General features: G+C 33.1%; 1 protein-coding gene across 1 annotated transcript in view; it reads right to left on the bottom strand.

The window, feature by feature from the left end:
* Positions 1-27648, bottom strand: part of RYR3 (ryanodine receptor 3) — a 197248-nt gene that overhangs the window by 102980 nt on the left and 66620 nt on the right. The window contains exons 11-31 of the mRNA XM_053945141.1: positions 24262-24435; positions 20377-20501; positions 19060-19246; positions 18231-18369; positions 16559-16654; positions 15674-15792; positions 13079-13212; positions 12183-12424; positions 10895-11087; positions 8931-9147; positions 8639-8743; positions 8067-8170; positions 7538-7621; positions 6090-6249; positions 5512-5659; positions 5208-5413; positions 4370-4544; positions 2736-2944; positions 1390-1574; positions 636-672; positions 105-265 (exon numbers count right to left, since the gene is read on the bottom strand). Coding sequence (XP_053801116.1) covers positions 105-265; positions 636-672; positions 1390-1574; positions 2736-2944; positions 4370-4544; positions 5208-5413; positions 5512-5659; positions 6090-6249; positions 7538-7621; positions 8067-8170; positions 8639-8743; positions 8931-9147; positions 10895-11087; positions 12183-12424; positions 13079-13212; positions 15674-15792; positions 16559-16654; positions 18231-18369; positions 19060-19246; positions 20377-20501; positions 24262-24435 — 3200 coding nt within the window. The remainder of the gene's footprint in view (positions 1-104; positions 266-635; positions 673-1389; positions 1575-2735; positions 2945-4369; positions 4545-5207; positions 5414-5511; positions 5660-6089; positions 6250-7537; positions 7622-8066; positions 8171-8638; positions 8744-8930; positions 9148-10894; positions 11088-12182; positions 12425-13078; positions 13213-15673; positions 15793-16558; positions 16655-18230; positions 18370-19059; positions 19247-20376; positions 20502-24261; positions 24436-27648) is intronic.

Below are 27648 nucleotides of genomic sequence, written 5' to 3'. Positions count from 1 at the left end.
TTAGTTTAAATTAATACTTAAAATATCATCAAGCTTATGAACATCTGACTTTTAAACAACAGTATTAAAATAAAAACTTCAACAAGCTAGAAATAATTCTGTACCTTTCATGAACTCTGCCTCTCTCATCACCTAAAGTAACTGTCACTGTACAATTTTTATTTAGGTCAAAATTCTCACTGTAAAAATGATAGTCTGGTGTTACCCAGCCAACCCAGACAGAGGATGGGTCTTGGCCAGCAAATATCCGTAGTGAGTAAAAATACTGAAAGGAGGAAAAGAGCATATTAGTAATAGAAATCTAAATATTTTATCAAGGAATAATCAAATAGTGATTTAAAAAAAAACCCTCTCCTATATATCAAACTTTAATAATTGTAATTCACATTCTTTTAATAAGTAATTTAAAATACTCTTAAATTACAAAGCAGACTAGTGTTTTAAGTTGGTGAGGCTTATGTTTACACAAGTTACAAGTCATGCAACTCTGGACATCATTATTTATAAATATGTTATATCATAGAAAATTATTTAAAAGACTTCTTTCAACTGATCAATTTCTAATGAACATGCTGCCACAAATAAATCTACTTCAAAACATTAGAAGAACTAAGCATCTCAACATATTTACTTACCGTAGTAGAAGGAGGAGCAATTTCTTGGCTGTGCTTTCTAAAGATAAAGGAAAATCAGTAAATAATTTTTTAAAAAGTACTAAAAAATTAGTAATTATTAGGCTAAGTATACTTAGAAGCTAACTACTGCAAGTTAGCTAACTAGCTAACCAGCTTTGCCTGGTACTGAGTATGCATTAGCAAAGACTGTACAGGATACAAACATGGAAGTAAAATAATTGATTGTAGTTAAGGTAGAGAGTGGGAGAAGAGGCAGATTTACAGCAATTAAATAAAGATAGAGGTAACTCTGAAAGGTGCAGGACCCATTAATACCTGGTATCTTTAAAAACCTGACCCACAATCTTCTTTCTTTTAATGAATTAGGCACTTTTCCAGTAACAATGAGGTACTAAGCAATGATGTTGATGAGCAATAATCCAAAGGGCAAAAGGTTCTGAGCTGGTTTTCCAGCCTAGCTTTTGTAAATCATAACAATTCAGAAAAAAAAAGGAGCTGCTTAGGCAAAGATCTATAGGCCTTGTGATGCACCTATTTAGAAAAGGTTCTCTCTTGCTGGACACAGCATTCTGCAGTAAAAGTGGCTTATAAAACCATCAAGAATAAAAAAATCTGAGTAACATGCATTTTATGGTAATCTGTGCTTAGCGTATAGAAATTTTGAGTATAAAATAATAAAGAATAATATAAAACACATAATATAAACACATTTACACTGAAAGCATGAAATAGGATAACCAAGCCCAAGTCTAACCGTTTTTGGAAAACATCAGATGAGGCATTTTCCACACCCATGCCGAAGTTGAATGATGAGTGGAACTCAACAGGCATACTCAAACGACAATATATCATGTCTGAATTGCTGTTCTGTGTGCCAAATGTTTTGTGAGTAACTTTTAATCGAGGTGGACTCTCAATGGTCCCATCAATTCTCCATATCTAAAAATAACAGAAATATTTTAAAATAATTCTATCCAAAAGATGCTGAAAACTTCCATTAAGCAACTAGAGGATGAGAAAATTGAAAGAGCAAACTTAAATTTTTCGTAATTATCTTCAAAACTATGCAGCTTTGTTCTCTGACACTGAATTTAACCTGAAGAGCAAGGGAAGCCACAGATTTAGTATATCCTGACGACAGTAAATATTTTCAATATGTTCCTTTAAGGAGTTAAAAAAATATATACATCATTTATTGAACTAATTCACTTAGAATACACAAGTCATTGAAAAATTGCATCACGAGAATCAGTAATTTTCCACCACAATGAGAAGAAATATGAATTAGAATGGTTCAGAGGGTCATTATGGTCTTTGAGTATGATATTACTTCCCTTGTGCTGAAAAAGTGCATTTTCAAACACAGTGAAAGGAATATTTTAAAAACTTCTAAAGACAGGAATAGTGATGAAATAATCCAGATAAAATGAAAAAATGCTGAGATCATTTAGTTGGAATTCAGTGAAATTTATTTTGCTTAAGAAGGAAATATTCAGACAAGCCCTAGAGAATAATTGGCTACACCAATATTAAAGAAAATGGCCTAGAGAGATTAAAGTAAAAAATCCCCTCAGGAACTCAAATTTATCATTTTTGAATATATTAATATGGAAAAATTTATAGAAAGACAGAATATATTATTCTGCTCTAGGATTGATTAGTTAGGGAGTTTTGGAATTCCGATCACTGGTGCATTGTAATGAAAGAATCTGTGACACCACAGATACACTTAAATGTCCTCAGACTTCAGATGAACAATTTTCAGGTGTTTAAGAAAAAATTATAGTAGAGAAAGTTTAAAAAGTGAAAGAACAAGTAAGATAGAATATTAAAAAAACCCCATAACTAACATGTTTCCAGTAGCTAACTCCAACATAAATTAGTAAATCATATAATAAACCAGATAGGTATATATATAGAAATCCATACTACTATAAATGAAAAAGAAGATAGACAATATCATCTGGAATTATCTAAGAGTTACTTAATAGAGTTATTTGACTAACTATCTGATGACAGTAAGTATTAGTAAGGGTTTAATGTCTCAGCTTGCTAAACAAACAATCATTGAACAGGTGTCTCCCTGACATGTAATGTTACCTTAATGTGAGGATGAGTTTTTGGCACATTGACAAATGTTGGTAAGCGTTTACTAAACCACATAGCAACGTCTCGGTTCATGTTAACAGCAAAAGGTTCAAAACCTTCTTGGAGGCCACACATCGTATAATACTTGAATGTACTGGCATCCATTCCAAGGTTCATGCGACCAATCTGAGATAGGCCCAATGCACAAATTGGAACAAAACCTAAAGAAAAAAAAATAATAAAACGTAATAGCTTAGTTTAAAACTATTTTGTTTAAAACCAGACATTCTTTATTTTCAATCCATCTAATGTGAACTAAACTTCAGCTCCTACAAGTAATGCACATGAAGTGATGACAGAAGCAAGGATTTAAAGCCACCTTAAATACTAATGTCTAAGTTCAATATAATTGCTACCAAAACCACTGAGAACTTAGGCAGTATCCCATTTAATTTGTTATATTTCTCGTTTTTAGACAAATAAACATGGCTTTATACAACAAGCTGGTCGCTAGAAGCCAACCTTGGCGAGATCAAAGTTATTAACAAAAGTTAAGTATGGTTTCTGAAGGCACCAAATTTTCAAAAGGACTTTGAGATGAGGTTCAAGTATCTCAATACATTCATTTAAAATTTACTTTATCATTAGTTGGTACATTTTTTTTCCTCCATCATTCACAATGGACAAATACACACTCCTTCGATGCTAGTATTTTTTATGACTCAACTTTTTGACCTCCATATACCTTTATACAGGGATGAAGGGCTGTTGACTTCTTTCACCATTTCCCCAAGAAACAGAATTTGGAGCAAGATTAGGGAAAAGCCAACAGTTCAACCTCTAAAGGAGAGATTTTCTTTCCTAAACTGAGACTTCAGGATAGCTTTGTTAAGGCAGTCCCTCGTTCTCTACCTTTATAAAAATTCTCTCAATGGTAAGATCAAAGAAGAGCAGTGAGCAACTGCAAAGTTTTCTGGTAATTACTAACAGGTATGAAGCTATTACTGGTTGGAGGAGATACAAAGAAAAAGTCAATGAAAACAAAAAGCAAACCAGTTTGAAAATATTCCCCAACTCTTTTACTACAGTCGTGTAGATACTACTTTTTGAAAAATGAAAGGCAAAAAACAGAAGAGGAAAAATATCCCAGGAAAATGGGTTATTTTGATAAGTTATGAATAGGACAGAGAAAAAAAATAGATGCAAATTATGTTGCAAAGATCTTTTGATGCAGACTCTCACCGCACTGTACTCATTTTGTGCTTCACAGACATGAACATCGTATATTTATGCTCCAGTGAGATTATCAGAGGCTACATTTACAGGTTTTGGAAATTTTTCAGGATGCTTATTATTACCACTTCTTCTTAGCACTGAAGTCCTGAGAGAAAGCCTAGTAACAGTGAGAAAATTTATCCATTCTGACTGCTGAAACCCCATTAATGTGGTTAAAGGAGAAAAGAAATTCAGTTTGTGCCACACAAGCGCTCTCAAAACAAATTTTTATGAAGTTAATGTATAGCACAGTCTGAAGGCTCATATCAGTGAAATATGATTTCTCAGCTCAATGAGTCATGACAGGCTACTTTTTGTTTGTTGTATTATTTTGTCTTCTAATAACCATGTGACTATAAAGGGGAAGTTACCATTTTCTATTCCAAAGTCAGCAAATGCAAGTTCTGAACCTTTACTGGTTATAAGCAACTCTCCATTCAGAGTAAAGATGATTGACTTGTCATCCAAGTTTATCATACAACCAACCACGTCTCCTGGTTGCCAGCTTCGTCCAAAGAATCCACTGCCTTGATGCCAACACTGGCCCTAAATGTTAAACCAAGGAAATAAATACAGTGCTAAAATTAAAAATTAAATACAAAACAAATAAAGAAACCCAGATATTTTATTTTCCAGGATCTTAAAGTAATTTGCAAACAGTACTGATCATGACTTTTGCCTTAGAGATAACAGGGACATAGAGAGACTAAGGCGCCCTAACTTCAGCAATTAGGAATCTGATAACTACTGTTCACTGGATACAACTTCTTACACACAGGGTCATTGTTAGCCTTCTGGACCTTTAGGAGTCAAGCTTGGGAAGAAAGGACACACAGAAAGCAGAAAAAACAAAAAAAGGAAAACAGACTGTGGTTCTCTCAGTTAATGAAGAACCTTTTTGTGATTTTTGTAAAATACCACTTATAAAAAATGGAAGTGAATGCTGTATCTTGTTTATAATTATGACAGACTTCTGTACTTAGTTGGGTATAGCCTAGGAAAATACATATAAACCAAGACTTCTTTGTTAGCATAATCTCATGACAAGAATCAAAATGGAGGTACTATCCAGTGTGAAACAGAGCTCAGGGATATCTTTATAGGAATCAAAAACATTCCGGTAGTTGATGTGGAGTACACAGAGGAAACCTGTGCTGTAGTTCTCTGATTAGCCTGTTTGTAGGTCAAAAGAGGTAAAGGAGTACTGACTTTGCTTCCTTCAAATACAAATGCTTGGTCATCAGCTCCCAACTCTATGTCTGGTCGACAGCCTGGCCTGGCCCAGCCAACACGCATATCTCCACCTGTCACAGCTTCAAACTCAAAGTACCACTTCCCAGACTTCACTGCATAGGATTGTTCTACTCTGAAAAATCGTATCTTGTCAATGCTGACTTTTTCCGCTGTTTGGTCAGCTGCAAAAATAAACAGAGGAAAAAACCCTCTTTTAATATTAAAATGAAACTATAAATGTCACTAAAAAAAGGCCATGATTCTTATTGAAAATACGTACCTATCTCTTGGTCAGGTGGCTCAATACTATAGCCATAGCCTGCAAATGTTCTGACAGCTTCACGGAGGCTGTCTCTGTTTGATTTTTTAGTACGTTCATCTAATAATGCGTATGGCACTAGACGAGGATTACGTTTGTTCTTAAGATCCTAAAAGGGATAATAAAAAACAACAAGAAGAAAAGTCTGTTTAGACATCACAAAGACTTTGAATAATGAGACAGTGCACTTTGGCATCATGTAACGATTACAGAAGAGAAGCAGCATTAATGAAGAAGAGTTCTATGAATGCAAGCTCAATTAATTATCTGTTAATAACACTGAAAACCTAAATACAAGAATGAAAGAGAAGGATGGAAATATATTCTCATACATCCAGCAGCTGCAACCATACAGGTCTGACAATCCAGACTTTTATATGTAAGGCTTTTCCTGCTCCCAACCCCATCTGGCTTTTCCAGTTATTACAGGACAGTCAGTATTTGTCATCTTAACTAACATTCCCTCCCAAATGATGTTCTGGAATTAAAAAAATCTCACATTCTTTACTTCTTCCAAATGCATGTAAAGAAGATCCTACCTGTTGAATGCCATAGGTCCATCCTTGCTTTATTCTGTCTTTTGCCCAGACATTATGAGCATTTTCTGCTAGTTTGTCAACTAGAAATTCTTGAGAAGGTAACAATTTCACTTCAGAAAGATCAAGAGGGGCAGGTTTATATCCATTTGACATCATGTAACTGTAAGTCAACAAAGAAAAACAGGGAGTCAAGATATCCCCGTTATGGTATTTAAATTTTTCTGTGAGACAGTCACAGGGTGGAAATCACTGTCTCTCTCCACTTTTTAAATTTCCTACTCTCCTCGTTTCTTTGCAAAAATCTTCCATTGTATTTGGTCATTGACTAGGATATAAATGGGATTCTAGCTATCTAGCCATCTAGACCATCTCATTTTCCATCTACTTGCACAATAGCTAATTAAATGTGACTCAGATCCATATTTACATACCTAAACAATTGCTATAAAGCAACAAAATTTTTATTGAATGACTATTTTATACATATATTTGTCATTTAAACATTTCAAGTAATTTCTATTTTAAAGATATGTATGATGACTTCTTATCAAACTCTGCATGTATCATTAAGTATGGTATTTTAATTAACTATTCTGTAAGGACTGCATTACCATTTTTTCCAACAGAAGAAAAAAATTTAACTATTGTTCTTAATGCTTTTTCACTGAATAAAAAGTTTAGAATTTTTCAGCAGTAGCCATTATCTTCTCCAACCCTTCCATATTGTATAAGGATAACCTGCCCTTTTAGACATATTCAGATTCTCTTTTGCTCAAGTCAGGTAGTTTCCATTAATTAAGATGTTTCATATGGGCAATAGGTATTTTAACAAAAGAATAATAGCAAACCAGTGTTATGATAAACTGTCTGCAGTATGAACCTTGAGAAAAGCTTTATTTTAATTTTTTTTAATTAAGGCCATCAACTGGATCAAGATTACCATCTCTCATATCATAAAACTATGTATTTTATGCGCACTTTAAACAACTGACTTTGTTTCTCATGGATAAATTTCTTTCAGGAAAAAAAGGCATATGGTGGGTTGATAAACTGATGTGAAAGGGCACGTGTCCAAATTGCTGTTTCTGTCTCCTGTGGTAACATGGCAAACTCTCTTTCAAGTAAATAGATTTACCATCATATGAATAGATTGTTCTTTATTATGAGGCCAAAAAGCACTACAATGTTGCATTTAACTTTGGAGTCTTTTTTCTAGGGTGATGTAACGCTGCTACAATTGCCTGTATGTGACTGTTTCTGCCTCTCAACAGCGTCAGGAGGTGATGTAGCACAGCAGTACCTGCATTCCAACGTCATCACAGTCAAGTAAAGATCTGTAAGACCTTATCATGTATGGGGTTCATATCCAGTATACTTTAAATGAACTTAAAATATGTTATATTTATAATAAATATTATAATATATAACCGTTACCATAAGGTACATACTTTTTAGGAAGCTTCACTTTTTTAAGATCTTCCTCAGCTGCTGGATGAGCATGAACAATATGACATCCAAGGGCCAAAAGGGTTCTGGCACAAAAATGGCATTAGTGAAATACAACATTATAGTTTTCATGCATTGTATAAATATGTAGAAGAAATTATATTTAAAAACATGGAAATAATCTAAAAGAATGGTATTTAAAAACCCAAATATTTTAATTTATCAGAAGTAATGAATAAGACCTTCAAAGACTAAAAAGGCACAAATATCTGGCTTGAGATTTCGACCACTTCATTAAGACCAACAGTATTTGGTGGTATTTTTTTTCTTTGTCTCACTGTAGAGAGAACGTTTTTCTGTATCAGTCTGATTGGGTTCCTGGGACTTCTAATAAAGTTAGGAGAATATCTTTGAAGGAGATATTTGAAAGGTTTTTATATCTTTCAACAGTATGATGCACTTGAATAAAAAAAAATTTAATAAAACTTGAATAAAAATAAAACTTAATTTTCTTTTCTATTTAAATCTCACTTGAGGGTTTCAGTTGACATTTGTAGATTGTAATTCTTCTCTGTCTCAGGCAGTTTTGAGAATTCCACAAGACAAGGATGATGCCTTTTATTATCATCCCGTATCTGCAAAAGAATATTTTATCTGCAAATATTTATAAAAGAATAAAAGAATATTTATAACTGCAAAATAATGGAAAAGACTACTTTCCTGATGAAATCAAGTATCACAGTAAAAACCCAGTAAATTCTTTGCAGTAATGAAGTCAATATAAGCAATACCATTTATCTTTGTTCAATGACAGCTACTCATATCTATATAAATCTCCTTTTCCTATGATTCACTTATAATGCACACTATAAATAACCCTTCATAATTAATGGAATAAACAAAACAAACAAATTTGGGGAATTTGAATGTTTGAAAAGTCACCAAAAAGTTAATACTACTGTCTCTCCAGCTTACATGGTCACCTGCTGTTGGTAATGCATAGACCACCATTGCATACCCTATTCAAATTCCAAGTCAAGGTTGGGCTGGGAGAATTGACCTAATACAGGTGACTTTACATAGACTGGTCATTCAAAACATACCTTGCCATATGTCCAGCCCAGTTCTATTTTATTCATTCCCCATAGCTCATGGATATTTTCAGCTAGTTTGTCCCTGATCTTTTCAAGATGAAAAGGAAGAGCAATCTAAGGAAAGAGCATAACAATTCCAGAAGTAAGAAGAGGTTCTAGTTACCACATCTTGTATACCCAAGACTTAGTGTAGTTAGTACATCACAGCAAGCAATGGAAGATTGAGGGATGATTCTACGTTGTGAATTTAAGTTTTGAACAGACATAAGTTATAGATCCCATTATTGCAAACGTCACATACCTGACTGGTGTCTATTGGACAAGGGATAAAAGAAGCTTGTGAGAGAAACTGTGTTGTACCCAACAAATCCCTCACTCCTTCAAAATCTCTTTTATATTCTTTGACTGGCTCCAATTTCATCTTCTCTTTTGGAAGCAATGCTTCGTAACAGGGAGCATAGCCAGCAGGAGGCAGAAATTTAAACTCTCCATGACGTCCACCCAACAAGAAACGAACTCTGTGCAATTTTCAACAAAGCAATTAGACTCTTAAATAGTCAGCCTATGCTATCATTATGAATAAATAGTGTAGAAGCCTAAGCATTTGTTTTACTACCATTTACAAAAATGCATGTGTGCTTCATGTTTTGGTAAGCACCAAAGGTTTACCAAGCATTCATATTAGCAGATACTGTCAGTAAAACCATCATCTACACACTATCTTTTGAAAATTTGTTTTGGCCAAAGAAAAACTAATTATTTAATGTAGTGGCATATTTAAAATAGTTCTCTCTTAAAATCAAATGGTTGTAAGTTGTGAGCTTTTAAATGGATTTAAGGGATTTGGAAACACAAATCTAAATTAAATTGGACTGTTACTCTAAATATACTATTGGGACTACTGATATATAACTTGAAAGTTTTAGTTACTTCTCAGTGAACACATGCAGACAGTTTGGCATATGGAAGAAAAAAAAAACCAAAAAAAACTCACTAAAACCATAATACATTAAGAAAGCAAAAAATATTATACTGAATATTACAACTGGGAATAAGTTCCAGAAGGACAACTAAGATTCCTTGCAAACCCCTAAAATGTTCTTTTTCTCCTCAAATATAGATTTGTCATATAAATTTAAGAGTACACCAGGAAAAACAACAAAGACAAAAACTATCCAGCTTCATACTTTGGTTATCAAGTGGGCAAACTCTAGAGTTAAACAAACACAGAAAAAAAGAAAAAAGAAAAAAAAAAGCCTGTTATCTCTAGGAATTAGTCCCTGTATTTGTTGCGATGGGGTGACAGAAGCCTATAGGAATATTAGAATTGATCAACATATTTTATTTACATTTTTTAAAAGATTAAAGACCCCAGAACACCCTCCTTCACTCATGAATTCAGGATTCCCATGTAAAAGTATTTTCTCTGGTAGTAATAGACAAAAATGACCACATACATCTGCTATGAACATCGGCTATAATGTTACTATAAACTACAAAGGAAAATGTTCTTATAAAATATAAAAGCAACATCAAAAAAGAATGAAAAAAAAAGAAAATAATTACAACCGTTTTGACACATTTTTTTACAGTAAAAATTAGTGAACATTTTGAAAAGCTTTGCATTAATGCAGCTGCATACTAGGGTCACTCCTGGGGAATAAATGAAATTGATTTACTAAACCTTTCCCAGCCCTCCTTTATTCTGTTTGATTCTTCAGGAGATTTTCTGAATTCATTGAACATAGACAAGCATACAAATTGTATACAGTAAGTTTGCATCTCAGTATTTTAGCTATAGAAGTGGTAAGAAATGGGCAACATTAGTAAAGAGAGTCCAAAACTGCTTCTCATCAGTTCTGTTTCCCACTGTGAACACAGTATCAGTTTTCATGATGATTTAGGTTTTTTTACTCCCTGCTGAGAAAGCCAGTGAGAACCTTAATTAGTGCCAAATATGGTGCTGCATTTCTAACATGCTTTTTTCACTGATAATTGGAATGAAACAAAATTAATTTCCCCTAGGTCACGAAATACCCATAAAATGATACTCTCCAGACGTTGTGACTTGATCAAATAGTTTACAGCTTACATGTCACTTTTAAGTGAAATCATCACTGAGCAAATCATTACTTCCCTGCCTTCCTTCCAGCTGCTATTTGGGCAGAACTGAAGCAACAAAACCAAATAAATTATATTAGAATTTGGACAATATTTTGTGTGATAAGACAGCAACGGAAACAACTAAAATTAAGTTGTACTTACTTTACACCTGCTGACAAGCTTACGACAGGGAAGAAAAACCCTTCTGTACTGAAGTTTTCAAACATTCCCTGTACAGGCTGTCCATTAATGCGGAATGAAATGCTGGGTACACCTAAATCCAAGCAGCAGCTAACCACATCATCAGATGCTAATAAATGCTGATTGACAGATGCTACAGCTCTGGGTACCCGACCTAGGATAAAAGTATTCAGGAATCAGAATATTTAAGCAGGTTTAATTTTTTAAAATTACTTATTCAGCCATTTCTAATGGAGTATGTTACGGATGCCTCCTAGTCTTCCCTGAAAAATGATAATTTCTGACATTAGATAATTGTTCAGTAGTGTTGAAATATTGAATTATTTGTGTCTGCACACACATATTTTATATAAAAAACCCAACACTAGAACAATGTTAATCTACTTGATAAAGGAAACACTCTCAGATTATGAATTATTAGAAACTAATGTAATAAAATTTGCTTCAGTATATTAATATACACTCTCATTAAAACACCTTTCATTTGAATGGCCCTACTCTATTATTTTCAGAGCAATTAAAGAATACCTAGATGTATATGGCACTTAAAGGCATTGAGAAATATGGGGAAACTAAGAATTTTGTCTACATGTCTTTAAAATTGCATGTTAAAACATAAGCCACAAATTGAACAAGCTAAATAATGACCATCATTTCCTGTGCATGCAAGAGAAATCTGGATGAAAAAATAATATGATAATTCATAATTAAAGACTCCACACACAAGAACTAAAATAATGAAGCTGGCAGTAGCATAGAAATTATTTTTTATTGACAAAAAAATTATGAAACTAGTTACCAAAATTTTAATTCAATTTGATAAATGGATCTATCAACAGGTTTAAAAATAACTATCATTTTCTTTCAAATGTAGATTCAAAGTAAAATAATAATACAAATGTCAATTTGTATAGAATTAATTTATCTGAGATCAATACATCCATTTATTTTGAACAGATTGAATGAAGTCAGTATTGGATTAAATTAAGTCTAGATCTGGAAAATGCCATTCTGTGGCCAAAATCATGGAAACAGAGGCAATCTGCTAAACAGCCTAATTGGTATAATTCAATATTGGCTAACATCTCAGACAAGAAGCCTGATCTGAACTTCTAAATAACTTCTTTATAACCTGGAGTTCTGAATGTAGCTCACTATAAAATAGCATGTTATATATACAAAAAAAATGGAAAGTAAAGGTAGGTAAATGTTAAATGCAAGAGTAAGTGGTAGCTCACAAAGTACTCACCAGACCACAGGTGAAGGCCATCAAACCCAAAAGAGTAGAGGTCATCACCAACACCATTGCCTCCCCATCCTTCTCCACCTCCAGGGTAGGGGGCATAACCTGAAGTAGAGGCCCAACCAACTCGCAAGTGGGTGGGCTCTGCCGTCAAGAATGGATCAACCTGATCAATTATTAACTCAAAGTACCACTTCTTGTATTGTGCAGAGCCCTCAGCAACACCCAAGAATATGTTTGGTCTTATGCTAAGAAAGAAAATGCAAGCCAGTTAGTGTAAACATAAAGTGTGACATAGTAATTATATTGCTGTATAATTGTCAAATTCACTTTACAAGTATAATACAAGTGTAGGTACCCATGCTTTGCTTATAATATTTTTTGAAGTGAACCCTTTTGTATAAATTAATAAACCTGCTATAGAATTATCATCTAAAGTAGAGGTTCCATGCTTTGAAAGTCAAAAGAGAAATTACAAGATCATTTACTAAAATCAAAAACCAGGAGTGAGGTTGCTAGGAAATCAAATTCCTCTTTAAACACACAAGTACTTCAGAGTATGTTTGCATACTCTGTGCCCTGTTTTGACTCAGAAACAAGCAACTTTCATGTTTCCATTTTAGACCAGCTCTGATTATGAATTAGCAATTTATATTTGATCCGAGGTTCCATACAAATGCCATATTGTCAGTAAAAAATGTGTTTTTTCAGAAGTCAATACATAATACATTATCACCTCCTAAGGTGTGTTTCTCAGTATTGAAAGCTTTGGGACATATCTTAGGTTACAGTTTTTTATTCAATTAATTACTGAAGATAGAAATTCAATTTTTTTGAATTGAAATTCATTTTTTCTAATATAACAGTAATAATTTTTTTTCTGATATAACATATCACTATACCTTGTCACATCATTAATCAAACGTGTTTGCAAAAGTAAGTCTCTTCTGGGCAATAAATTGTCACAGATCAAATTTTGATTGGCACGGACTGCAACTCCATTACAGACGCAGAGAGAGCAAAGCACATCGAGAACCTTAAAAGAAAAATCAGAAGTAGTAAGGTAAAGGCAGCTAGGAGCAGATACTATTATTCAGTTTTCAGCTTAATTTACACTCAGAATAGGCCTAAAGAAGGGGATATAATATACATTATTGTTTTCTATATACTTTTCACATATTTGTACCAAGTGTATTCTGTACTACTGATAGAGGATATCAAACATAAATATAGAGCACATGGAACATAAAATTAGAGCACAGGGTTTGAGAATGCATCAGAAACCTTCCTTTAAGATTCTTTATTCTCATTTTGATCATACAAAACAGTTAAAACAGCCATATGCCAACTCTTTAAGACTTTTTAATTAATTATCAATAAAAATTTGAATATAAAATGAAATTCCTTGATAAATTTTCTGCAGCCCAAAAAAATTCCTGTGCAAAATTAGTGGATAATTCTCAATGGCAATGAGACTGACTGCTTTTGAGTCTCTTCTGGAAACAATGTTTTCAATTTGAGAAATAATCCATTTATTTATAAAATGAAAGATGGTTTTAAAGCTCACTATAAAACAAAACAGAATTTCAGAAAGATGTTGTTCTAAAACTTCAGATTTCTTTTCCCTTTTTTATTTTTTTTCTTGAGTCTGAAAATTGAAAGAGATTGATATCATTCTTCCAGAGTACTGGAGCAGGAGCTTTGGAAGAGAGAACACAGTAACATAATGTTGCTTAATGCTGAGGAACAAAGCTGCACACTTTCGCAAACAGAGAAGCTTCAATGTGTACTTGACCTCTGACAAACAGTCTTTGAGCAATGAGCCCAAGCGGTCTAGATTGCTACACACCACCTCCCCAACAAAAGACACATCTTCACACCATTGATTGTGTTATTGCTATTGTACAACTCCAGAAACAGCAGAATATATAACTCATTTTAGCTACTCCTGTTGTCTGACTAGTGAACTGAACACAAAGCCACCATTAACAGCTTATGCTGCTTAAGCTAATAGATTTGCTTAAACACTTTTCTATGTCCCAGCATTTTCCTTTCTACCACCTCTGCTATTGGGCAGAAACCATCTAGCAGAGGTTAGAGGTAATCATTTAAAGAACCACATAACCTCTGAGTAGTACTCATCTGTAAAGCATCTTAATAACATTAATGATTACCAGCAACTCAGACTTTACATGTAAACTGTTTAAATAATCTCTGTGAATATGCTGACTCTATTTCTGAGAGAAGGCTTTTAATTTAAAAAGGCCTTCAACTCAATAATTTCCAGGACTATTTTGCACATTATTTTTCTTATTTCCTAAATCTCAACAGAATCTCTAATCTAGCAGGAGAACAAGATATACTGTTTGTGGAATAGCAGATAAATCTGTTTCTTCCCACCCACTCTTCAATACTTGCTGAGGTATAGCCAAAGACACTACAAATGGAAATGAACAAATCCATTACCCAGTATAATTCTTCTCCTGTGAACATTTTCTGTTTCTGCTCTAAGTTCTCACTATACAATCTACATTGAAATGTTTCAGACAAAAGGTTCTTTCTAGGTGACTGGCATAACACAGTAAACTTGTTAAGAGATAAAAATAGTAAGCTAAACTTCCTGCTGAAATTTCAACTTTTTTTCTTATGCCTACTTATATCAGTTCATACTCCTTATCCCTGCTTAAAAATTCTTTTCTCCTTTACTTTATCTGTAGCTGGTTAGGTTCTCTGTATTAGTGATTTACAAGAGAGGGTAATTTCAGCTCACAAAAACTTTCTCTGTTCTTCCTCGGGGTTATCAGTCTTTCAAATAATATTTTAATTGAGGAAGGAAACTCACATCAGACAATCACACAAAAACCTATATCTTCGTCTGTGTTGTGATGTCATCCTGGTTGCAGCCAGAAACTCTGTTCACCTTCTTCTATCATAATAAATTGCATATTGGTGTCTAAATTAATTTCATCCAGTATATCTTCTGGAAACTCAGGGGTTTTTTCTTTCTTCAGAACACCTGTGTTTTCAGATATTTGGATTATTTTTCTGATTTCTCAATTTATTTTTTTCTTTTCTGCTGCTATTATTATTACTCATGTTAGGAATGACTTTGCAGGATATAGTTCTCTATATCTGTGGATGCAACGGTAGTCCACTACTTTTCCAGAGCCCTGAATCACAAAGCAAGCTACTCTGCCCACTTTCTTACAGCTACCAGAATACTTCGTTTTCTCAAATCAAATGTTCTGACTGGTTACCAATATTTCTTAACTGCTTACTTCTCATACAAATTTTTGATATATGAAAATTGCTGAAAAGCGATTTTATATTAAACATTCTTTTAATCTCAACAAAGAAATTTTGCAAATGTACTTTAAGGTTATTTTATTCCTTTAAAGGTATTAGAATCAAATATTTCCATGTAGACATTTCTCATATTTTTTCCCCCACAAATTATCGTGAGATTAACATTACATCCTTAGTCTTTCCAAACATACCTTGTAATTGCGCCCATGTTTATCCAACAGTGAAATAATGGATTTGATGTGTTCCTCGGATATTAGATTTAAAGCTTCTGGGCTTTCAATCAAGATGCAATGCAACACTTCCAAAATACCTGTATGAAGGCCACAGAAACAATGCTGTCATTAAATCATCTGCACCACTGAACACAACCTAAAAGCTCAGTAAAGGAGTATCTTACAAGATGGCATATGTTCTCTGGCCTAAAAAGAGACCAAAACAACTTCTAAGGAGTAATGATATGAACATTCCATTAGGAATAAATGCATAATAAAAATGTTAATTTTTCTTTTCTTTTGAATATAGCCACAACTTTAAAACCACTTGAGAAATTTGCAAGTTTAGCTCCTTCTTTACAATAGAAGAGGTAAAGGGAGCATTGTATAGTATATCAATATTTTGTTGAATACTCCACTGTAAAAAAAGCCTATAGGCTACATCTATACGGGGTTTATATGCATGCCACAAGTACATGTAATTTCATGGTACACCACTCAGTACTGTTTGACCCAATCCCTTAATTCATCAGGGTCACGTTCAACAGTGACTGGATGTAGTATTATTATAACAAATGTATTGAAGCAAAACAATTTCATATCAATGTCTCTTTAAATATATTACTTTAGCCAATTAAAAAAAAAACAAGTAAAAACCAAAAAAAAAAACCAAAAAAAAAGAATAAAAAGCAAAACAACAACAACAAAAAAACCATAAAACCCCCCCAAACAAATAAAAAACCAACCAAATCCCAAGCGTGTATTTGTTTTCTAATATGTGTTGTCTTCAAGGAAAACTGCTATGTAAATAATGTAAAACAGGCATTGACTGATAGTTAATTTCATTGTAAAAGTGAGTCTTACCTGAGGAAGATTCTAATCTGTCCAATTTACTGATTAGCCAATCAAGGTTACAGGAAAATTGAGCACAGTTGTTTCTGTTGCCACGAATGAGAGCAGCTGGAAAAAACCACAAGGTATCATTTTATAACAGGAGATATCAATTTTAAATCAACAAAGTTTATTATATGTATTTTAACACAATTTTTAGAGTAACTTGATAAAACAATGAACAGACAAGTCCATATATGTTACTGCAATGAAGAATTATTAGAACTGACATAATTTCTAAGGAACACATCATTTTTGAAATTGAAGGGGGTCTCCTGGATAAGCAAGAATCTCAGCAAAAAAAAATATGTTTTGTTTATGTTTTATTTTGTTGCTCCATATAAATAGAGGTTATCCAGCACCCTTGCACGGTCATGATCATGGGGCTGAAACATTTCTTTTTTCTGTTTCTTCCTAGCAAGTGTGGGAAGATCATATGCAGAAGTTTGAGGTCAAGTGCAGATTAGGCATATTGGTGTTTAGTTCTACTTTCTGATTACAATGTTGTAGAATATACAGCTTTTAGTCTTTCAGTAGTGCAGACTGCACTTTAAAAGTTCATCAACATTCAAGTCTTTCCTATTCATTTTCTTTCTTCTAGAAGTCATAGATCATAGGGGAAAAAGAGTAACAAAAAATACATCTTTTGTATTAAATTGTCAATGATTTTTATTATGAAGCACAAAAAATATTACATCAGAACAGCTGTGTTCAAAATGTACCTGTGGATAAAAATGAAGGTAAAATCTGAAAGAAGAGTACTAGAGAGAGTTTCTTTTCATCCTATTTTTCTTTAAATTCATGACTGTAGTAAAAGTGGTCACTTTTTAGTTTCTAAGGCAATGAGATTTCATCAGAAGCACCTGCATGTCTGTTCTATGTAATAACCTCCTGCTTCAAAGCACTTCTCCTGCTTTCTTTTTTTCTTGTCCTGACTCTCAACTTCCTTGTTTCACTATGGATCAGGACTACCTTCCTTTGTGATGGAAATAGAATGTATTTAATCTCCATCAGAAGACAAGATTTTCTTAAATGAGGAATAACATAAACTAGGTATCAAATAAGAAATTTAAATACACATCTACATACTTGTTCTGCTCTATAATTTTGGTCATTCTACAACACAGAAGCAGTTTGCTCTTGAATAGCAGTGCTCTAGAAAATCTGGCATTGATGTTGAAAAAAATATTTCTTTTTTATGTAATTATTCTTATTAACATTTAAATCTTAGCCCCAAGTGACAAAAATGGATTGAGCAGACCTGACTACTGCTTTTAGACTTTTCTTCAGTTTCATATAAAAAGACTGTTTTCCAGTTTTTCTAATTTTTAAAATAATAATTCACCTCTGTTTGCATATCACAGGTACATTTAAATTTAAAAAAAAAGGTTTTGACATGCTTCACAGAACTTTTTCCTGCCAAGATCTGGTTTTCTGATCTATCATTGCTCAATAAACTCTTTTATCTGTATTAAATGGCAGTAACTATATGGAAGAAAGTCTGTAATTTACATAATAAACTGAATACTCAATACTAATACTCAAAGTATTCTTTGGTGGTGAAGCAGCAAGTAGGATACCAAGCATACTTATTCTGGTTTGTTTTTTTTTTTTTTTTACATTAGTAGGTTTTTGAAGAACTTACCTAACAATTTGTAAAGAAGATTCAAAATTTCTTTCCATGATGTACCACCATGTTCTTCTCTTGCAATTCCTGCAAAATGAGCTGTGCTGTTGTAGTCGTTTAAGCGATCAATGCAATTTAGAACTAGTGCCAGCATTCCCTAAACACATATGACAGAGAGGAAAGGGAACTGTACATGAAAAAGCACTGGTCATTGCCTTTTTAAAGACTTTTTCCAGTATAAATTGGAAGGTTGCATTATCTTAAATTAAGAAAATCCCAAGCAGCAAACCAATTGTGCTTAAAAGATTTGAATATGTATTTGATTGCATACTCAGATGATATTGAAAACCTGGAAGCAATTCAAATGTGTCTAAATACATCATAAAATATGTTTAGTATTTCTACAAAAATGCAGTTATTCCATTTTCAGAGAGTAGCAATTCAACAATTATGTCATATATAACTTTCTCTAAAACTGGCATTCTCAGAGTTTCTAGAGATAAAAAGTTACAGGCAGATTCACAGGACAGAAGAGACATCAGAAATAACATCCATTATTGACCCAGGTTTTATCATTCATTTGGAGTATCCAGGCTGTATAACTTCACAGAGAGAAGAAGAAATTTTTGTAAAATAAGATTCTTTTAGATATGCTCGGAAGTATTAAGATCAAATTTTATGACAGAGTGTGTGGCTTGTGACAAGTTTACATATACATACTAGGAACATTACATTACATTATAGATCATATGCCTATATCTAGATGATAATATGTATACATCTAGATTTCTCTCAAAGTTTGTGAGACATTATGCTTAAAATAATGCAAAAATCCCGTTGTCTATACCTCTTCTTTGAATAGATTTTGTCTGTTTTTGAGTGAGCGAAGTTTGTTTTGCTTGTCTTCGTGTTGCAGGTCTTCTTCGGGAAGCTGGAAGTAAGTGATCAGGTCCTGCAGAGTCTGAGCCATCTCCTCAACAGGCAGGGCGCTGGGTGACAGTGCTCTGTTGTTTCCACTATGGAAAACAACAAGACTGGCAGCATTAATCATTTTCCCACTGTAATTTACAGTATTATGTGGCAGCCTATTCTCTTTTGGTACCTAAATCAAGTCTTGTTACATGTATAACATGTGAATATAAGCAACGGATGATCTGAACTGAACATCATTCAAACATCTATTATTTGGGTGTCCAGCACTCAAAGCTTCCTGAAGTGGAATCATATTTCCCTTTCTGATATAAACAGAGAGAATGGTTGGGTTTTTGTTTTTTTTGGTTTTTTTGTTGTTTGTTTGGGGTTTTTTTTGTTTTGTTTTTTTTTGTTTTTTGATGAAAAAAATATAAGAAGCAGCAATGTAATTCAGCAAAAAGAAGAAAAAGAGATTAAAGTTCCTTTACTACAGTAATTGATTTTGTTTAGATACTTTAAATCCCATTAAGGTTATAGGTGTGATGTGCAATAACAGTAGCAGTTATTGAAGTTATAAACCCACAGCCTTCTGGAAAAAGCACAAATGTAGTAGGTAATCCTAACCACGAATTAGATCTTCTGTATCTATTCCATATAGTAAATAAAGAAGGGTGGGATTTGAAAATATAAAGCATTTTAAGGACTCTCTGTTGTCAGTAAAATAATGTCTTTTTCTGTTCAAGTATTTTCTCAGTCTTGTGTGATAATCCAGTTTTCCACAGTCTACTATAAATAGCATCATCTAGCAGGCACTGATTGCTGGCAAAGGTGGATCTGCTTTATATCCTCAGCCCAAGAAATACAAAGGAGTAGTGCAGGTTCTTGAGATACTGAAGTAATAATGTTTTAAACACAGCTCATATGGTGGGCTAATAATTAATTAAAAACTCCTTATAGATTCAATTACACAAAGTTCTACGTATCACTGAATACTCATTAACAGAGTTAGACTAAGATCAGCATGCTTTCTTCAACTTGAATTATGACCCAGCTTGCTTCTTAGATTTCATGTAAATAATCTCACATAAACTGTTCTATCTATGTAATGGTATTACTAATCAAAATTTCAAATTTCAATGAGTAAAAATATATTTCTAATAGCTTCTAAATTCAAATACCTGAAAGTAGGACATAAGGATTCTCTTAGAGAAATTCTTATAATTTCAGAATACTTTAGAAACAGGTTAAAAACTACCTTATAAAGTGGCTGAATAAGCTTGAAGTATTGCGAATGATTCGAGCAGCCTGGGATTCCTCACGCTGGCATCTTTGTAATGTGAGACCATCATCCATATGACCTTCTTGGTGTAATATAACCTATTGGGAGTCAATAATTATCACAATAATTACTTTAAAACACTTTTTGCTTTTAAATGCTTTTTAAATTTATTTCAATACTGCACTGAAAAAAGTAATTTGCATATATACAGATTTGTTAATCACTTTATCTAGATACCCATTAAAGAACTACAAGTTTTTCAGAGAAGACAATGTAATGTGTGTTTATTCTTCCACAATTCATTTAAAAAGATACTCTTAAAAACATTTTCAAGTTGTAACAAAAAATGTCATTTTTTCTATATTCTAGCTCTCAGGGAAAGAGGAACTTCACTTTCTTAAACATCATTTATGAAAGCATCTATGCTTTAACACTACTGACAAGAAAAATCAAGCTGGAGTGACAAACAAATATTACAATGCTGGTAAAGGAGCAATAGTGTTTATGAGCAACTTCTGATTCATTTAACTATTTCTACACAATGTGTTGTATTCTTATCCAAACCAGATATGAACATCAGATGAACTTCAAGCAATAACAGAAATCCTTTTGTGGGGATTTTAATCTTTCACTTTGAGAAAACACACAAAGTCACAGAAAGCTAGTGTTACTTTCAGGTTTCACAAAAACAAGTCTTGGTCATTCTGAGTCATTAAAATCCTATATCAATTTTATTTGAAGCAAATGTGAGTTATCCTGCTTCTTTGCTCAAGTGACAATCTACTGAATTCTCCACCAAAAAATGTTTCTTTTTAGCTTTGAGTTAATAAAAATTTGCAACCCACCTTCCCAGTTAGCGGAGTAATTCTGGGGGCATGAATAGCTAACAAAGAAACAAGTAATGTTATACAGGTGGTTGCTGCCACAAATGGGAAAGTTATTTACCAACAGCTTTTGTACATACTAGCATATAGGTATATCAAAGCACTGGAAAGTGTTTTTTTTTGTATGCTTGGCAGAATCTACACTACATATGTACTCTGTTCCTTCAAACATGCTGAGTTTATCTGGACAGCAGAATCAATGGAAATATGGATGGAGATTAGAAAGATATTTTTGAATTATTATATTAATAATATTTTCTTAAAGGAGACTAGTTTAAAATTGGGCCATCTTTCCTCTTTTTTCAGATACTTCTTTATATAGAATCACCCTGTGGGTGACTCTGCTAGCTTAAATATTGCTGTTTCCATGGAGAAGGTCTTGAGGTCTCAAAACTGAAAAGTAAGTTCTACTCTTCCCATCACAAAACTAGTAAGAAAAACATTTGACAATTAAAGAATGTTTCCTCAGGCCATTGTATGTAGCTCCAGATTTTGAAACTGCAGGAATGAAAACATTTGACAGATAGGGTATTAAAGCTGTCATGCTTTGCAAAATAATTGCATTTTCATTATTGTAAAACAGATATGCACTCTTCTCCCTAAGTATGCAGTGTGAATGAGGGAGAAGTCTTTTGGAAGGACCTAGTCTTTCCTATTTCTCTGACCAAAGAAAAAAAAACCAAAAAACCCAAAAACTAACCAGACAACCAACAAACTCAAACCTCAACTAAATTATCCAGAAACATCACAATGGCAGGAAAGTGCTATTTAGGATTCCAGGAAGTACATCACAGGGAGAAGCATCCAGCACTGGCTACATCAATTCCTCAGGCACTGACCAACACTGCGAGCAATGGCCTCCAGAGTGTGGGTCCAAATCATGTGGCATGTGTTATTCTGTTGCCTGAGCTTTAGCATTTTGGAGCTCTGCAGGAGTTCACTGCTTGCACAAAGCAAACTGAAAAGATAGACATCCCTGTCTCACTGGGTGGTGGAGGGATGTTGACCACAATACTGATGTAATCACAATTACCTGGCAAAATCTTGAATCCTTGGTTACCACAATCTCAGAGAGAGAGACAAAAAATAAAAATTCTCGCACAAATTATGCAAAAAAAAAAGCCTCAAAAATTATACCAGAATTTCTTACATATTTTTTTAGTATAATATTAGATACATGAAACTAACCAATAACAGAAGCCAAACAACAGAAAATTTTACTTTACAGGAATTTTTAGTATTTTATAATAGAACTAATCTCATAGTTGTTTTCTCCTCTCTATGGCTTTACAGAAGCTGACAGTGATAATAGCTAGGTTATGTCAGAAAAGCATCCTTTTCCTCTTGCAAAAACAGGGTTCTTCTCAATCTTCCTAGGGCTAATGAGTCATGTTATAAAAAGTGCGGGCCAGCTGCAGAAGGAATACACTGAGTGAAAGTGAAAATCACCTGACACGATGGCAGAGAATGAATACCAAGCAATTACTTCAATTTTTATGAAAAATAAATTTATATACATGTATATGAAATTTATATAAAATTCATTTTATATGAAATTTAAAGTGATGTATATCTCAAATTGCTTACAAGATTTTAGCCTAGTATCATATATTGCAGGGTATGAAAAGCTGTTTCTTGCCTCCACAGGAATAGCAAGTGCATGAAGCTATAAGGTTTGGATTTTCTTCTGTTTAGAGGCACTTAACAAGACAGAATTCCCCAGGTGAGAGAACAACAAAAGATTTGAAGTCTTTGAACATGAAGGAAACAGTTTCAAAGGAGAATAAAAGTGACAGGCAATTATGAAGGTTCTTTTAGTCCCTTGCTGCTGAACAGAAAACTGGAGAAACAAAATACCGAATGCCACAGGAAGCTATTGTAAAATTCTTCACTGAATACAGAGGAAGAATCTACACATTGCCTTTACAAGTAAAATTGGACCCTCTGAGGAAACGGAATGACATAGCCACCTATGGGAAAGGGAGAGGCCATCATTGTGTGGTTTAATTTTTTATCAAGAAAATACTGAATGACTGGCATTTAAATAATTTCTCTGGACAGCCAGATTGCTGAGAAAGTGAAGGGGTTGGGCACTCACTGCCCATTGATGATGACCATGTGTGCTGCTTATGAATAGATGGGATTGTGCTTGGGGAGTGTGAGGAGCACCTCACTGTTCTGTACTGCAGTGCTTGTGTATGGGTATTCTCTTATGAATGTACCTGTGTGCAAGTAACTAAAGAAGAATACCAACTTCTTTTCAATAATGAACTTTTTTATTTTTTATTTTTCATAATATAATGATGGGCTCAAGTTGTAAAAATCTACAAATAGAGAATAAAGGAATCCTTTGGTAATGACAAAGTTATGTGAAGCTAGTACTAAACCCCTTAACATTGGATGATATCTGAACATAAAATTTGAAGATATAACAGGTCATATGCCACTAATTAAGAATGTAATTGTACCCTAAAATCAAAAGACTGAGAGAAAGACCTTCTTGATGTCATATCACAATTACCTCTAACATTTTGGGAGGAAATACTTCTCTAATATCCCTTAAGAAACTTGATTATTTTCTAGGCCATTTCTTAAATGAAAATTTTAATTGCTATTTCAAATAATATAATTAATTAAAAAATTCTGAAACACCAGTGAATGTTAGATGACTTATTAGTTTACACCAGTTGCAACAGCTAAATTTAGATTTTAAATAACTATCCAAAACAGAAATTTCTGTCTTTTACTGGTGTAACAAATAAAAATATTGAGTAAAAACTAATAATTTCTTCTGAGAAAAAAAGTAGTTAAATATATTTCCTAATGACAGTTTTTCTTCAATTACATGGTTACTTTAATATCCATCACTGTTTTAATTTTCAGAGTGAAATATTCACATCTTCAATATAAGACCACAAAGCAATTAAACTCACAAGCTGATTTCACAAGTAATTAAAAAACCCCCAAACAGTACCTTTCTTTTCAGGGGACCTAAACGTGCTGATTTAGCATCCTGTGCTTTGTAAGTCAACCATAAGGCAGTGGCCACATGTTGGACAAAACAGATTGAATCTCCATACTTTATTTCTGGGACTCCCATTCCATCAATGTCACGTTTGAGACTAGATTCCTGCTTTTCTTTCAGCTCCTAAGGAGATAAAATAAAGTTGGTATTTAATCTCTGTTTTGGAATAGGATAAAGCATTGAATTCTACACTGATACGTATTACAACACTGAACAATATTTATGCTACTTATGCAGTTAAGATGCAGCTAAATTTCAATTAACATCACTTCAGCTTCTATCCAATTAATCTTTCAGACAGTGATTAAAAATAATTTCAAATCTGAAGCAAGAAAAATCAAGTCAAATCCATTACAGTGGATTCATACAAAAAAATCTTTAAATTATTATCTATTCAATAATGGAGTTTATCTATTCAATAACGTAGTTATGGATGTAAGTAAAGTTTCAGTTTAACAGTCTGTAGAACTCTATGTAGCCAAAATTGTTGAATTTTAGCTTAGACATGAAAAACAAAAATAAACCTGTTTTGCCATGTAGTTAAAATATTTTTATACGGAATAATTTTTTGTTTATAATTTGTATATACAGGTACATACTTTGCTTAGAATAATGCCTCTGCATTGAAAAACCATCAAAAAAGAAAATATTCACTATTTTAAAAGGACAATTGTCTTTTATATTTACTTTACTTTTGCATGTCTCCATATTTTTACATTTATTGTTATAAATAAATAAATAAATAATGTGTTAATTTTTCTCCTTTGTAAGAAGATTTGGATTCTTTCAAACCTCTCTTAAAGACATTGCTCAATGCTTGGCTGGAACACTCATTTTTTAAGCCAAATTTATTTCTTAATCCCATTATTCTTCATTTACGACTGGGGGATTTTAAGGCTTCAGCACTTTAAAATAAAGTAGCTGTCCTTTAAAAAATGAATTCAGGAATAAGAACAGTAATAGCAAGTTATGTATACATGTGATTGTGCTGGTTTTATATGTGTAACAATGTTTTTTATTTCATTTCAGTTTATATAATGTTCAACATCTGGGGAGTAAACAGGAGTTGTATTATATCTATGCTAATCTGCTTTTGTTTACATGTAATTTAACTGTCGCATTTCAACAATAATTTCAGTTGAAACAGGTACCATTATAATGCCAAGATGAAGGTGAATGAAATTACTTGGAGCTACCATTTCAATGTCAAGACTATGGGGAAAACATGTCGTATCATATTTGTGTGGACTGCACTGTCACTACAGAAAAAGATGAACTATTTCAATACACATTTGCAGTGAGGAGATTAAGTGAAAAATACAATAAAATAGAACAAATTCACTGTCAGCAATTTATTATTTGTCTTTACATCGTAACCTGAAAATTAAACTTTTTTCTTCGAATATTGTGTCTGCATCGATAATCAAGCATCAATGAACATTTCAGATAACAAAATCACAGGGTGGTAAGAAGCAATCATAATTAAGTTTCTTTTTTGAAAAAATTGAGAGATACTAATCCCTTTTGACAACAGTAAACATAGTGAACAAAACCCAATTTTTTTCATTTCAGAAGTAATTTTTTAGAATTATTTCAGGGGCCTGAAGGCTGTTTTCACTTTGAAAAATACAGCACAAATTCCTCTTCACCATGTTTTGCTCTTTGCACTCTGTCCAGCTTTTCTAGGATTTCAGCCAAGTAATTTGATCATAGTGTGCAAAGATACGGTGTATTTTACAACAGCTGAAAAGTCTAGTCTGATAAAGATTACTGGGGGAGAAGGGGGAAAAAACCTTCTCTTATCTACATATTTGTACATATCTTAACAGTAAAATATCCAAACCCTTTGGCTTTTAAAATCCTCTCTTCACAGCCTCGTCTCAGCTTAACTCCCTCAGGCTGTGAATTAAATCAAAGAAAAAAAAAAAAAAAAATCACATCATGGGCCTGGAAGTTTGCAAAGGAAAAAAATACCAACAACAACAAAAACTACCCCAAACCAAACAAACAAAAAAAGATGGAATTAACAAAGGAATTTGAGGGCAAAGCTGTCAAAGATGATATTTTCAAAAGATGTTTAATATACTCGAGGAAAGGGAAGAAAGTGAGAAAGAAAGTGAGAAAGAATCACAAATTCCTACGTGATAAAAGGAATATAAGGAATGGCAATGTGAGCAGAACAAATAAACTCAACTTTCTTTACAAAGACTTTACAATAATAAAAACACAGTAGGAGAAACATTTTTGCCAGCTTAAAGGCTTGTTTAGACAGTCCTAAGAATTGCAAAACAACCTGTCTGCTGAACTCTTACTAAATCTAACTTTCATGAGCTAATTAAAATTTTATCTTTTGATACTGCACACTGTCATTGGGTTAAAAGTACTGCTATAGATACTCCAATTCAACAAAAGAAAAAGATAAAAGGTCTACAGATATAAGAGCTTTCTTCTGGTATTATTGTACTCTGTATACTTTGCTTTATATATTTGTAAATTCCAGTAGACAAGAAAAAAAAAATTACTTTAGTTTCACCTTTTATTTTCTCTTCCCATAAAAAATAAGTAGAAAAAAGAGTGTAATACTGCATTTGAAATGCAGTGCTTACTGAGAAAATATAATTATAAAATATTAACTTAAAAATAAGTATTTGAACTTTTAGAGAAAAATGTAGGTAAAGGCCTTTGCAATACCTATGATCTTACTACAAAACCAAATTAAACTTTATGATTACTACCATATTATTACGAAATCCTAATGCCATGTTGAGTCCCTAAGACAGCTTCATGTTGGCAGTAATATTAAAATGATATCAAATCCTTCTGCATGAGTCATCTGTGACTTTTTAATGTGTCAGAATGTTACTTACCAAGATTATACCAATAAGTTCTTCATTGTCAATTGTACATAACACCACAAAAATAAATTATGAAATCTAAAATATTAATTCTGGGCTACCCAAATTAAAACAAACTATTATTTTTAAATTTAATTAATATGCTCTTGTTTCCACTGTGTTTAGTCTCAAGGAAACTTGTAAGTAGACCCAGGATTCTCCTCAGCAGTGTATACTGAGCCAAGTACTGTGCTGGAATGAGAACATCCCATTTCAAAACAGGATTCCATCTGGTGTAGAGAAACTGCTGTCTCTGTTGTCACAAGGCATTACAGATCTGTTGCCTTCAAATATAAAGGTTGACATTTTAAAACTTGGTCAAAAGTAAGCTCTATATTAAAAGCAATAAAAGACATAATTTGGAGGGGGAAGTGGTCCATCCATTTCTAATGCTTGTAAGATTAGTTTGCAGCAATTAGGAAGCAAAACAGGCATGTATTAC

This window comes from Vidua chalybeata, chromosome 6 (assembly GCF_026979565.1).
Source record: "Vidua chalybeata isolate OUT-0048 chromosome 6, bVidCha1 merged haplotype, whole genome shotgun sequence".
Lineage (NCBI taxonomy): Eukaryota > Metazoa > Chordata > Aves > Passeriformes > Viduidae > Vidua > Vidua chalybeata.
This window is presented reverse-complemented; position numbering and strand designations above follow the sequence as displayed.